The 15,139-nt window shown below is 46.0% G+C and overlaps 1 protein-coding gene across 1 annotated transcript; it reads left to right on the plus strand.

Moving 5' to 3' along the window:
• Window positions 1-9,449: 9,449 nt before the first annotated feature.
• Window positions 9,450-12,920, plus strand: CEBPA (CCAAT enhancer binding protein alpha). Its single transcript, XM_072632037.1, has one exon. It carries the CDS (start codon window positions 9,751-9,753, stop codon window positions 10,825-10,827), a length of 1,077 nt encoding a protein of 358 aa, XP_072488138.1. The 5' UTR covers window positions 9,450-9,750; the 3' UTR covers window positions 10,828-12,920.
• Window positions 12,921-15,139: the final 2,219 nt, after the last annotated feature.

Here is a 15,139-nt window from a genome sequence, read left to right on the forward strand (position 1 = left end):
AACAAATCCTTTTATTAAGGAGATTTGTTCTGTGAAGTTTGGATTTGGTTAAAGGGCCGCACTTGAGGACCTAGAGGGCTACATGTGGCCTCACAGCTACAGGTTCTCCACCCCCCTGCGCTAGGAGCCAGTTTTCATTCCAGTATACCCTAGACCACTAGTTTCTGGAGGACATTGAGGAATGAGAATTTGTTAAGAAATCATCTCTGAGATTTATGTCTTGCTTGTGATGACGCTGGAGGTCTAAGACTGAATACGCCCTAGCCAGACAAACATGAATCCAATAAACCAATTCAGATTTCCCCAGGGTCCTTTGGGAAAAGAAAAAGAAAGAAATCATATTTCTATGACACTTTAAGATGCATGAACTCGTTGGTCTTTGAGGTCCCTTCTGCCTCTGAATCTATGACCCTCACAATAATCCTATGAGGTAACTAGCACAGCCATAATTATCACCATTTTCCAAATGAGAAAAGGGAAGTTCTGAAACTTCCATGTCCATGATCATGCAACACATGTCTGAAATGGGATCCAGACTCAGGCCTCCTGACTCCCAAGTCCATTACGGTAGACTGCCATTGCATTGTCCTGTGTCCCAAAACCAGTAGACTCTCTAGACCTGAAGTCTTTACCCCATTTATGTCATGGACTCCTTTGGTGCTATGGTGAAGCCTGGGGACCCCTTCACAAAATAAATGGACAAAGTAAAATACATAGAATTGCAAAGGAAGTTAATTATATTGAAGTACATATCAACATTATAAATCAGTCAATCAATAAACATTTATTAAGTTTTTACCATGTGCCAGGCACTGTGCTAAGAGCTAGAGAAACAAAAAGAGGCAAAAGACAGACTTTACATTCAAGGAGCTCACAATCCAGTAGGGGAGGTAGCAAGCAAACCCATATGTACAAATGAGCTATATACAGGTTAAATAATATTCAGTCATTTTTCAGTCATGTCTGACTTTTCATAAACCCATTTGGGGTTTTCTTAGCAAAGATACTGGAGTAGCTTGCTATTTCCTTCTCCAGCTATTTTATAGATGAGGAAACTGAGGCAAACAGAGTTAAATGATATACCCAGGGTCATACAGGTAGTATAGGAAAAAATTAATAGAGAGAAGGCACTAGAATTAAGAGGGGATAAAGAAAGTCCTCTGTAGAAGATAGGATTTTAGCTGGGACTTACAGAAAGTTAGGGAGTTCACTATACAGAATTGAGGAGAGAGAACATTCAAGGTATGGAAGACAGCCAGAGAAAATGCCCAGATCTGAGAGCTGGAGTGTCTTGTTCATGGAAGAGTTGGGAGACCAGTGTCATTGGATTCAAGAGTAAGAGTCAGAGATAGGTGAAAGTAGACTGGAAAGGTAGAAGGGAACTAGGTTAAGAAGACTTTGGAAGCCAAACAGGATTTTATATTTTGATCCTGGAGATGATAAAGAGACACTAGAGCTTATTGAGTAAGGGGTAATAATGGTTGGATCTGCACGTTGGGAAAATTCCTTTGCTATCTGAAGAAAGGATGAATTGGAATGGAAAGAGACCCGAGACAGACCTACCAGTATTCTATTGTGATAGTACAGGATGACAGTGAGGAGTCTGTGGCCTCGAGGCCCCACATGGCCCTCTAGGTTCTCAAGTACAGTCCTTTGATTGAATCCAAACTTCACAGAACAAATATTTTTATTAAGGGGATTTGAGTTGATAAGGACCTGAACCAGAGTGGCAGGCTGTGTCAGAGTAGAGAAGGGAGTATATTCAAGAGATGTGGCAAAGATAAAATTGACAGACCTTGGCAACTGATTGGATATGGGGTGGAATGGGGGAGGCAGTGACAGATACTGAAGAGTTGAGAATGACATCTACGTTGTGAGTCAGAGAGACTGGGAGGGTAGTGTCACCCTCCACAGTAATAAGAAAAAGTAGGAGAAGGATTGGATTTAGGAGGGGAAATAGTGAATTCTGTTTTGGTTATGTTGAGTTTAAGATGACTGCTGGACAATCCACTTTAAGATGTCTGAAAGGCAGTTGGAGATGCAAGATTAAAAGTTAGCAGAGAGGTCAGGGCAGGACAGGTAGCTTTGAGAATGATTAGTTTACAGACGGTAATAAAATCTCTGGGAGCCAATGAGATTACCAAGTGAAACAGCATAGAGAAAGAAGAAAAGAGGGCCCAGGACCAAACCCAGTGTGACACTTTTGGTTAGATAGCGTGATCTGCATGAGATCCAGCCAAGGTTACACAAGAAGGAGTGGTCATATAAGTAGGATGGGAACCAGAAGAGAGTGGTATTCTGAAAACCTAAAGAAAAGAGGTACAAGGACAAGAGGTTAATCAGCAATGTCAAAGGCTGTAGAGAACTCATGGAGAATGAGGCCTGAGAAAAGGTCATTGACATTTATTGCCATCTGGCAACTAAGAGATCACTGGTAACTTGGGAGAAAAAAATAAATTCATATATTCCAGGTTAAGGACCCCCAACTTAGATCTAGAACGCAAGTGGCTTCTCCGAACCTTTTTGGGAGGAATAATTTACTTCTAACCATTGGACTATGTGTTGCATTGCCTATTCTTTTACCAAGTAAGATGTTTTCTTGGTATAGTATCAACTAACTATTGAAGGAATATTGAAGGAATTGAAGGAACAGAAGCTGATATCAAAACTATTAGGAAACAAGAGGGAGGAGAAGTGATGGAAGTGTGTGTGTTCAAAAACAGAAAAAGATCAGAGAAGTGTACTTGTAGAGGAGTAAAATGAATATAGACGAATAAGGAGGCAAATAGTGATGAGAGATGTTGAGATCTAGGCAACTCTTTGTATGGGTAATAAGGATGATTTCATGAACCCATGAACATGTGCCTAGGTTCACCCTTCCTTACAGAACCACTGGGTTATAGACATAAAGGTACAAATAGTCTCTTGATTTAAAAAAAAACTGAAATGTCTTGACCTACGGCTCACTGGGGGCTGGGAGGGGTGGGGCAGGAAAGAGAGAGAGAGAGTGATTTTATTAAATTCCTTACTATGTGCTAACTGTTGAGTATACAAACATAGGCAGCAAATAATCTCATTACTTTTGTATCTTTAGCATTTAGCACAGTGCCTGGCATAAAGAAAGACACTTACTGTACTTTCTAATGGAACAAGGTAACACATAAAAGGGAAATCCAGAAAAAAATCAAGTTACAAGTACCAACTGACCACAGACACAACTTTCTGGTAATATACAGTGGGATATATAATATATATGGCATATTTTCAATTAAAATCAGATGCAGAGCACTCTTAAAAATAAAACATTAGGATGTGAAATGAAGAAAGCAAACCCAACAGAACCACCTATACGACGACTACAAAATGTAAATAAAACTGCAATAAAACTCTTGGTCAAATACAGCGGTCAGCCTTAGGGCCACACAGGACATGAATTTTCTTTCCATTGACCAATCAATAAGCCTTTATTAAGCATCTACTAGGTGCCCAGGGACTGTGCTGGGCTGGGGATTCAAAAGGCAAAAAATGAAACCATCCCTTCTCACAAAGAGTTTACAACAAACTGTTTTCAGGGGGTATGTTTTACAGGGACTGTTGGTGAGGTGTTTGTTGAGGTGTGATTTATGTATACATATCATAATATACATGCATGTATATATATGTATACATATGTTATTCTAACATAAGTAACTGCATCTGGCAGAAATGTGCCGATGTGTAAGTCTGTCAACTTTAACTTAGTCTAATGAGAATCATAAATCCTACATTTATATTTTAATTTATTAGATAAAATTAGAAACCTTAACTGAAGTTTGCTCCATTTTAACCATGTAGGATGTAGACTGGTTTTCATTCCTAATACCTTCTTTGTTGGATATTGTTCCTTCAAGGGAATTACATCTTAACGAAGACCTCCCTTAGGCTTAGCATACTTTGATGGACATCATCTAGACAACAACAAAACATTTTCTTCCCTTCTTTATTTTTCCCTGCTGTCAGGGAATGGCTACAATGAAGTCTGTGTTCACCTGCCAATTGAATAAAAGCAGTCAATGACATTTTTAAGCTACCAGCCTGGCCTCCTTCAGAACTAGTGCGTTCACTGACAATGATGTGTTACATTTATTTTTCCATTTGGGGTGTTCTTTTTTGAGAGAGAGAGAGAGTGAGCAATAAAATTGTTTTTAGCAGGTTCACATTCTAGGGAAGCACTTGGTTTTCTCTTTAGGACCTGAAGGCTGCCTAAATGAGGGTCAGATTCTGAGGTGAAAGACTAGCTCCCTCAAGAGCTGATGACTCCATTACCCCTGAGCAAAGTTAGCTGCTGATGTAATTTGGGTCCTTTCTCCTTCAAGTAGAGATCTCCAGTGATTCTACACATTGAAGCAAGATCAGAGGACCTAAAGAATTGAAATGTGCTCCCTGACTCTTTGCTGAGAGCATGGCAAGCTGGTACCAATTATAGAATAGGAAAAAGATGAATTTTCACAGCTATCAGGAAGAGAAATCAGTTTATAAGCCTCTGGTATTACAGACTTTTCCTTAGTTTTCATACAAGTTAAAATTTCTTTCTCTGTTCCAGGCAGTTCAAAGCATCCTTACTACTTGAGCCTCAAGTTAACTCCCAAAGCTCCTATCTCCTATGACATTCTTAAATCATTCCTCTCCTTTTGCTTTCTTCATATGGAAATCAAGCTATTTGTTAAAGGACCTCCTCCAGGTCAGGCACTATTCTAAGTTCCAGAAAAGAAGAAAAATCCTTAGAGAAGTCTTCCATACGTCATTTATAATGTATCTCACCATCCCTCTTTCAAATCTTTCCTCTCTTGGAAGATGACTGAAGGACTTTGGTAGACATATAATCTGTACCCCAGTCTGGTTTGGTTCATCATTTTCGTGCATGTGCTTTCTAGGACTGAATCCATCTTGGGTTTCCCCATCTTTGTTCATACTGTCTCCTATGGCTGGAATACGTTCTTCTCACCATCTTCTCATCAATCCCACAAATCTCAGTTCTTTTCAAATAGCATTTTCTCTATGAAATCTTCCCTCCTCCTCCCATTTAGAAATATCTCTCCCTCATCTGATCTCATAGCAGTCTTTACTCCTCCTCTGCACTTATCAGATTCTTATTTTTATCAGGCTTTTCTGCATAAGTGTTTTGTCATCCTTACTAGGATATAAGCTTCTTGAGGAGAGAGATTGGTTTTCATTTATCCTTGTATTGAGCCCAGTGACTGAGAGTGATTAATAAATGGTAAGTGAATTACCATTCTGTTGTTATTCAGCCACTTGGGTCTTCATAGGCAGAGACCCCTGTATGGAACTCCTATGTGTTAAGCCAAGTACATAAATATTCAATCATCATATATTTTAAAGATAAAGTCAGAGCACTGTTATGAGTATCAGTTCATTAGGTGTCTTACAGAAATACAGTTCTCTTTCATAATGCATTAGGAACCATAAATACATATTTACATACAAGTATATGTATATGTGTGTGTACATGTGAAGGTATATATACACACATACATATATATACATACACACATACATACACACACATGCACACAAAAGACAGATACACACTTTGGCCCTCGTTGTTATCTGGGAGTTTGGGGGGGGGGGCAGAGATGTGAAAGTGGCAAGACAGAGGATCTCAGGAAGGAAAATCCCTAGAGTATCTCAGTTTTTGAAGTAGCTTATTACTGGGGACTGTGAAGATTGGATTATTTTTGCCATTCCTTTCCTTGCTTAAAAGATAGAAGGGGAGTATAGCAGATATTTCATCTCTGACTGAATTCGGTTCTTTAGGGAGAACCCTTAACTCCTTACCAGTTTTCATTCTTCTCCTCTCTTCCCTTTTCCTCCCTCCTACTAACTTGATATATGATGTTGGGCAACTCACTTAACCTCTTTCAGCTTCAGGTATTTAATGCCTAGAGTAGATGTAATTTCTTGTTGGAGCAGATGAACTCCTCAGGTTCTTCCAGCTTTATGCTCCATGATTTGTACTTACTTCATAGAAGCCTTCCACTGCTAGCTAATTCGAGCAATATATCAACATATAAAAAGAGAAGAGAGGGAAGAAAAGCCAACACAGAATCTGTTCATCCTTCACTGATCAGGAAGAAAATCCCCACTCTTACCATCAGAGTAATATCAGCTGAAATCTTTCCGCTGTCATTTGCAGAGCGTGAATGCGGAAGCCAGGACAGTCTGCTAGTCTAAAAGGTTAAACGCCTTCCTTACTATTTCCTAGCACTGTTCTGAAACAAGGAGCCTGATTAGCCTCCCCCCCCCCACTTTCTTACAGTCTTTAATGATGGTATATTAACTATGCAGGAAAAAAACAGCTTCTGCTCAGTTGCTGCATTTCCCCTAAATGCTCTTATAACCTCATAGAATTTAAATGAATCTTCATCTAGCCCAGAATTTTTTAAAACTTTCAGATATACAGGATCTAATTGTTTTCTTTTATTTATCTCATTTCTTATTTGCTTCATCCTAATGCATTAGGTTAAAAGTATTCTTTGCTTATGGGCTTGGATGGGGAACGAAACACTTGGGATATTAATCACCGGGAAACATATTGAATAGAAATATGATTAAAGCACAGTATTCATTCCCTGAGCTAGTCTGCTTCTTCTTTTGTACAAATTTTGTGACTGGTATCTAGGGCTTTCCAAACTATTCTTTAAAACCAACTTGGCCTCCACAGAGACTACTGGCATAGTAATTGACCATTCAATCTGAAAGACGCACCAGTTTAGATGTCCACAGCTATTATCTGTTTCTGCACAGGAAGGTGACCCAAACTGGAGAACAGAAACATTTGTGCCTTAAAAGAAAGTAAGTAATAGGGATGAGAGAGAGTCACCCCAAAAGCCTTCCCCTTGTTATCTGGGCTGGCGCCCTGAGCTGAGAGTAGTTACTATTATAATTTAGAAAAGATAAGCTACATTGATTTGGTTATAAATGTCATTCCTTACAGCTCTCCAGATCTCACCTGGACAAACAAGCCCAAATTTTCAGTTGAAATGAAAGAAATATGGAGAATAGTCTAGAAAGCAGAGGCTGTGGTACAATTTGGCTCCCCCATAACCCCTGACTTTTCATACTTCAAGATTACTTGGAAATTGATGCCTGGGCCCAGAGGCAGGTAGGGGGATGTGTTAGGGAGGAGGAAGAGAACAGGGCTCTGAGTGAGCTGTCTAAGGCTGTTAGAGTCATGATGGGCATCTCTGGTACAGTGTTTGCATTTCAGAAATATAGAGTTAATATGATCAGCTAGTTTTCTCCTTTACATTTCTAACATGAATTTAAACCTTGAAGAGACTTAATCCTGTCTTCAATCCCTACTGAGTGTGTATATATGTGTGTGTTATATGTATATGCACAATATATATATTTTAAGTATATATGTTCGTGTGTCATATCTGTAAAAATATTTTATCCAGAATGGTGAGGGTTCAGGGTTTTCCTTAGTAAAAGACAAGCTTTCAGGTCCCCAACCTTCCCCAAACCCAACCCACATAGCTTCCTTTTCAGGTTCAACCTCAAGGAAACAGGCAGGATAAGAGATCACTGCCTCCACCCCTCACCCCAAACCCTAGTGGGAGGGGAGACTGGGGACAGGAAACTGTGAACCTAGGAAAAGTAAAGAACCGATCAAAAGGCAGTAGCCGCACCCCAAGGTTATTCCCTGTGCTGATAGTAGCTGAGAAATTAGTGAAATGTCTTAAAGTCATCTCCTTTCCCCCTTTGACAGCCAATGCTCCTGAAAAGAACTTACTACAGTGAGGCTAATCGTTGGAAAGGAACTTTATGGAGGAGAAAGGAAAGAGACAGACAAGGGAAGGAAAGAAGGAGGGAAGGAAGCAAGGAAGGAAGAAGGAAGGAAGGGAGGAAGGAAGAAAGGAAAGAAGGAAGGAAGGAAGGAAGGAAGGAAGGAAGGAAGGAAGGAAGGAAGGAAGGAAGGAAGGAAGGAAGGAAGGAAGGGGAAGGGAAAGAGAGAACCAACCTGACGAGACTGGCTATCCCAGCTTTAAAAAGACTCATTTATTCCTCTCTGGTTTTGATGCAAGAGGCATAGTTTCTTACTTTCTTTTCTAGAGAGTCTGGACTCCACAATCTAGTGTTCCTCTTTGGAGCGACGCTTTTTGGTGTCCCAAGCAGCAACCACCCTATGAAAGAGCTAGAGGCTCTAGTGCTCAGCTGGGGAGATGCAAGGGGCAAAGTTGGCATCGCGCTCAGCCAGAGTCAAAGCTCTCCAGGACGATTACCTTTAAGGCCCTGGTGAAGTGATTTTTTTTTTTAATGTCATCTCTAATCGGTGGGTCGTGGCTTACATGCGAACGCTCCCCGCCCCCTATTCCTTTTAGGGCCACAGTCTTCCCCGGCTACCTCCCCTCTTCCCTCTTTTTCCTCCCTTCCCTCCCCTCCTCTCCCTGGGTCCTAGCTCCGGTTCCCGTCAGCCGGGTGTCCCCAGGAGACCACATTGTGGTGGCTCGGGCTGTAAATCGGATATGTTTTTTTGTGTCATCTGGCGATCAGAGATAAATAAAGCACAAGAACCACTACTACCTTTAGACCTTTCAGAAGTGCCGTGCGCCGGGTTTCTGTATCCGGAAACTTGACTCCCCAGACCTCCCACCCAATCCCCATCCACCTTCTAGAACCCCCGATTTCATCGCAGGTTTCATTCCTTGTGAAAGAGAATCTCAAATCCTGTGCACAAAGAGGGCCGGGCCTCCCCTTGACCTCTTGGCCTCCCTGCTCCCCTTTCCTCTTCTCACCCCCAGAGCCACCGGCCGAAGGAATACTCGGCCCCTACAGTCAGTCAGTACCTTGGACTGAGAGACATATTTCGCTGGACTCCTTATCAGGGCGCCCTAGCTCTTAGCCTTTCCAATAGGTTCCAACCAAGCGCGCTAGTTTAGTTGATCTTAAAAAAAAAAAAAAAGAATTCTTTGAGGTTTAGGGGAAAGGAGGGGAGGCACACTTTGCCGCCCGAAGGGAGATGGAGAAGGGTGAATTACTTTTTGACACAATGGAAATTCTTTGCTCTCTGAAGTTCCCCCGTATACTGAACGGGCTCGCATGTCTGTTTACACTAGTGGTGGTTTGTTCAGAGAAGCAGCACTCAGGGAAAGTGGGCGTTCTGCAGCTGCACCTCTCAGCCGAGGGGCTGGGATCCGAGCCACACTTCCCCCTTACAAAGAGCTAGCGTGGAAAGGGGTGTCTGGAGCCAGGCGGACAGGGGACGGGGGAGGGGATAGCTTTCTTTTCGAGGGCCTGGCGCTAAGACCCAGGGAATCTAAACCTGCCACCGGTGGTCATAGCTTCCCAGAAGGCGTTCCGGACCACTAGAGGGCGATCCCTAGCCCGGGATGTCGAGACTATATAATAGCAGCGGGGAGGGAGTCGAGCCATTAGCGATTAAGGGCGGACAAGCAAGGGGACTCGAGCTGGGAGGCGCTGAGAGGGAACCGAGGGGAGGGTCGGATCCGCGGTTGGAGGAAGAACAGGGCACGTAGCCCCACTCATCTCTCCGAAGTCTGCGAAAAGGAAGGAGGGAGTTGGGCTCCTGTTGCTCCCCCAGAGGAAGCTAATTCCCCTCTCTCAGTCCCGGCCTGGGTTGATCGCGTTGGTTGTTGGCGGCCGCTGGGGCGTTCCCCGAAGTCCGGGTGCCCGTGCAGTCTGGATTCCCGGAGCTGGTCACCATGCCGGGCAGATTTTAGCTCCCCCATGGAGCAAACCAACTTCTACGAGGTCGAGTCCCGGCCCCCGATGAGCAGCCACCTCCAGAGTCCCCCCCACCAGCCTAGCAGCGTCGCCTTTGGCTACCCCCGGGACTCGGTCCCTCCTCAGCCCCCCGCAACACCTGCAGCCGCCGCCGCCTCGGAACAGCTGGGCGACATCTGTGAGAACGAAAACTCTATCGACATCAGCGCCTACATCGATCCGGCCGCCTTCAACGACGAGTTCCTGGCCGACCTGTTCCAGCACAGCAAGCAGCAGGAGAAAGCCAAAGCGGCCCTGGCGGGGAGCGAGTTCGACTATCCTCCGCAGCCGCATCCCGCCGGCCACGCCATGCACGGAGCCCACGGGCCTGGGAGCCACCCCCACGTCTACGGCTGCATGGCCACGGGCTACCTGGACGGCAAACTGGACCCCCTGTACGAGCGCATTGGGGCCCCTGCCTTGCGACCCTTGGTGATCAAGCAGGAGCCCCGGGAGGAGGACGAGGCTAAGCAGTTGGCGCTGTCCGGCCTCTACTCTTACCAGGCGCAGCAGCAGCAGCAGCAACAGCAGCAACCACCGCCGCCTCCTCCAGCCCACCACCACCATCACCACCACCACCATCCGGCATCCCACCTCCAGTACCAAATCGCCCACTGCGGCCAGACCACCATGCACCTGCAACCTGGGCACCCCACGCCGCCGCCCACGCCTGTGCCCAGCCCTCACCACCAGCCGCCGCAGCCGCCGCACCACCCACACCAGCAGAACAGTCTGCCCCCGGGAGGCGGACTCAAGATGATGTCCACGGACCACCGGGGTAAATCCAAGAAGTCAGTGGACAAGAGCAGCAGCGAGTACCGAGTGCGTCGGGAACGCAACAACATCGCTGTGCGCAAGAGCCGGGACAAGGCCAAGCAGCGCAACGTGGAGACCCAGCAGAAGGTGCTGGAGCTCACGAATGACAACGACCGGCTGCGCAAGCGGGTGGAGCAGCTGACTCGGGAGCTGGACACGCTGCGAGGTATCTTCCGCCAGCTCCCAGAAAGTTCCTTGGTTAAAGCCATGGGCAACTGCGCGTGAATAAGCGCTCACCTCCCGCCAACCCTCTCCAGCTTAGACTGGTGGCTCTCAGGCCCCTTGGTGGATTCCGTCCCTCATTCCCACCCTCCGCGCCCATCCAGACGCTGGACTGAAGGACGTTACTTTGGAGGCTGGTGGGCTATTATTATTATTTTTTAAATTTCAGATCAGACTGATCTCGAGACTGTCCAAGACAGAACGAGGAAATTCCGGTGCCATAAACCCTGGCTGGCTTTGATTCTCTGCACCCCCACCTCCCAAGCCGTCCAGAACCTCTTTAAGTTTGAGATTTGCCTTTAGGTTGTCGTCTTCAAGTTTCTTTCTAGTCGGGGTGTCGGGGCGGGGGGGGGGCGGGAAGAAACAGGGAGTGAGGGTGGGGGGCAGAGAAGAAGGAAGGGAGAGAAGCCCGGAAGCCAGGCAGCTCTAGTATTAAGTAATAACCCTGTGCCTTAGGAGCGGAGACGCGTCTAAATTGAAACTCTGGGATTCCAAGTGTCTATGGAGTGGAAGGAGCAAATCATGTGCCTTTGCTTTTTGATTTAGGGGTTCCCCATGTTCCTACACCCCCAGTTTACTGGGTTCTATCTCTCTCCCCATCTCTTTCTGCTTAGGAGAGATGCGGGAGCTTGGGGAAAAGTTGTAGAAAGTGAAGTTCCAGCCATCCTGGGACTGAGGTTTCGGAGGCCAGAGAAAGTATGGTGAGGGAGATGGGGCTGGGGGTAGAGAGAAGAGAGAGTGGGCGACTGCTTTACGGGGATACTGAAACGGAGAAACAATTTGGTGATATTCCGATGAGAATGTTGCAAAGTCCTTAAGAAGAGAAAGAAACCCCAGTAACTTGGCTTTAAGCCTGTGGTTGCTGCCCCTAGACTTGTGGGAGCCGAGTTTCTGGGCCGAGGTGGGGGTGTCTTCCTTCAAACTCAGTCCTGAAGAAGAGTTGAGCAGTGATCTGCAGGCAGCTCTCCCCATAAGAGTGACTGAGGGGCTGAAGTCCTAAGTCAGCAGCTCCCCACTCCTCCAAGGAAATGGTGTGTGAAGGGCAGAAGGGGTGGAGGAGTCAGGGGACTAATGAAATTGTTCCCTTGAGGAGGAGAAGGGGAAGGGAAAGGGGGGCGCTAAACCAAACTGAGCAGCAATGTCTGTACTGTATATCTCGAAGTCGTAATAATACGAAGCACAATGAATAAACCCCCATGAGATGGGATGTTTAGTTACAAGAAGCGGCCAAGCCCGTTGCTTTCTCAATTAATTGATTGCAAGCCCCAATCCCAGGCTAGGTCTCAATTGTGCGGGCCGAAGTGTGACTGTCCTCCTCTGTGTGTTAATTAGTGTTGAAGCCGGTTCATCACCTTGTTTTTATTTTTCACTCAGTTTCTGACCAAGAGATGTTCTTTGTTCAGGAGTGGAAGGGAGCTCTCCAGAGTCCCCACCTTCCTCTTCTTTTATTATTGTTGTTTTCCTCTCCCTGAGGGGTGGAAAGAAGCTGAATACCTTCTACCTCCCTCTTCCTTTGTGCCCCCCTCCTCCTCTCCCCTGCTCCCCAGGGAGCGACTCCCCAGAAGTGGTGCTGGGAAAAGGCAAAGGCAGGCAAGTCGCCTGATCTAGGGGTTTGGGGCAAGAGAGAGGAACCTTGGAGATGTCCTGGGATCCCTCAAGACAATCAAAAAGCAAAGACCCGGGCCCAGGCAAAGAAGCCCAGCCCACACCACCACCTCCAGACTGGGGTCCTCTGACAGTCAGGAACTGGTGGGAGACTTTTTCCAAAGGCACCCCCACCTCCAGCTGAGCAGCCAAGCTGCATACCCAGGAGAAATCAAGGCATGGGAAGGTGGGGAGGAGAAGGAAAGGGCCAAGTTGTTTTTTGTTGTCATTATTGTGGGAGGATATTTTATTTTCCAGATGTGATAGATGGGAATTTCATGTTGCCTGTTTTATGTACAAAATATATATAAATATATAAATATATTATATATAAATCTCTATAAAAGTGGAGCTTGTTGTCTTTTTAAAGCCAGAGTGAAACTACATGGAAGGGTTGTCAAGGGCCAGGTCCCATTCCTCAATAAACATTGCATATTCTTGATGTCAGTGAACCCATGCTCTGGCTTTTCATTTTTGTCGACGGCAGCCCCAGTTCCATACTTGAACCTCCAGTGGTGGTAGTGGGGTTGCTCTCTGGGCGATCTGACTGGTTGGTGTCATTTCCAAATCAGTTTCCTAACAGTTGTATTTCTGCAGGAGAACTTTCAAGATTTCATTATGGCAAAAATCTACTGGGGTGGCAATGAGGCCTGACCAGGAGGGGTCCAACTCTTATGGGGAGAGAGCAATTGCAGAGGCATGGCACTGTCCCCTAGGAATCAAACAGCAGGAATTGGGGTCTTGGAAGTGTTTTCTTCTTAGGATCATGATCACTTGCTGCACAAGTTAGTGAGTTTCCATTCTCCAGAGCAAAGGGCAAGAGTGCCCCAAGAGAATTTGTTTCCTGAGAGGTGAAGGCCAAGGATCAGGGGTTCAGGCTGGTCATCTGACCTCTTTTCCCCTCCCCAACTCAAACTTTCACTCCACTGCTGTCCTGCTCTAGCTCTAAGTTGTCTGTTTTGCAGTTCCCAAGCCCAAGGTACAACAGCAAGACTTCACTCACTGTATCTGAGAGCTAGGAGAGAGGTCACTCCAGAGGTCAGCTCAGACAGAGGCTATCTGTGGCCTTCAAAGCAGTCTGGATGAGATGGGGATGGCTGAGGAAGGGGTCCAGAGCCCTGTGGGCATGGGGGTGGGGGAAGGCAGAGAAGAGGCTCAAAGTGAGGATGCCTAGAATTACAAAAACCTCAGCCTTACCTCTGAATCACTAGGGTGAACAATTAATTAACTGTGAGGTCCCAGTGAAGCTGGCTTCCTCTGCCTCAGTCCCAGCCAGGGCTCCAAGGTCATATACCAGAACTGTTCTGGCCCCAGCTTGTTTGTTCCCATCCCCGTACCCAGATTCTCCACGTCTGGGAAGGGAGAGAGTCAAGTCTAGTCTAATCAACAAGTACTTATTAAGCCCTACTATGTGCCAGACATTATTGTAACAGGGAGATACCCCTAGGCTAGGGGTAGGAAGGTAATCCTAGGCTGGGAGTAGGAGACCTGTCCCTGTTGAGCTACCCCAAATTACACTACGGGGTGAGCTGTTGGTGGCCTCACACCCCAGCTTCTACTTTTTGCCCAACCCATTAACCCATTACAGGCTACACTCCATGCCCTCTAGGCAATTAGGATTGGGCCTTTCGGGACACTTAAGGGTCTTCCATATCAGTGGCTCACTGTGTGGGTTGATTGGTTATGACCATCTCTACCTAAACACCAGTGCAATGCTCATTGGTCCTCTCAGAGGAGAAGGGCTGAGGTTTTCCAAAAGGAGCAGGAAGCCAAGTAAAACTGACCCCAGGAGAGGGCTCTGGTTAGTCCTAATCTGGGTTTGCTTTTGTCCCCTCTAATTCAGAGTAGAATGAAACTGGGACAACAAAGCCAGTTTGTATGTGTCTGCCCCACCCTACCCCCATCCCCCCCCATCCAGAGCAGAGCAAATACTGCCTACCCTGGGCCACACACAGGAAATCTCAGAGTCATTTCCACTTCGGTATGAGTGTTTCTATGGCCTGTCTTTGCTCGCTGCTGTTTTGATGTGTCTTTATTTGGAGCTATTTCAGGATGAACCCTCTGTACCTGGAATTAAAACATTTGTGGGAAAACAGCACAGCTGGCTGGTCAAGTTTTACTTCACCATTTACTTCCCTTACCGTCCCAGCTATATTCTGCCTAATAGAAAACTGAACCCTGGTCCACAGCCCAAAGGGAATGAAATAGACATTTCTTTTTTCACTTGAGAGGTGCCTGCTGTCCAGCTTCAGGCTGCACACAGGCCTGCCTGGGCGGAAGCATTCCCCACCTGGCGATATAGTTAGTTTTAAATCCTAAAGATTAAATTGACCAGATACTTGGAAAAGTTGACTTTCCATTCTTATACTCTGGACAATTCTGCCCACTAGCATTTCTGTCTACTCCTCCTCTTCCTGCTATCTCCTCAGTCTATGGCTCCCTTGAGAGAGGAGGAGAGGGGGAAAGAACCAAAAGAAAGAAAGAAGGAAAGAGGAGGAGGAAAGAGGAGAGAGTAGGAGAGGAAAGGGGTGTGGTGAAGACGAGAAGACAGGAGAGGAAAAAGACTAAAGAGGAGAGGAAAGAGGGAGAGAAAGAAAAGGGGAAAGGGGAGAAAAGGTGTAAAAAGCAGGAGAGAGAAGAGGGGAAGGGAAGAAGAGAAGAGAGGAGGAGG

This window comes from Notamacropus eugenii, chromosome 1 (genome assembly GCF_028372415.1).
Source record: "Notamacropus eugenii isolate mMacEug1 chromosome 1, mMacEug1.pri_v2, whole genome shotgun sequence".
Classification (NCBI taxonomy): Eukaryota; Metazoa; Chordata; class Mammalia; order Diprotodontia; family Macropodidae; genus Notamacropus; species Notamacropus eugenii.

What these genes read in the sequence shown, in the direction of transcription:
- CEBPA (XM_072632037.1), top strand. Translation starts at nt 9,751, where the DNA reads ATGGAGCAAACCAACTTCTACGAGGTCGAGTCCCGGCCCCCGATGAGC.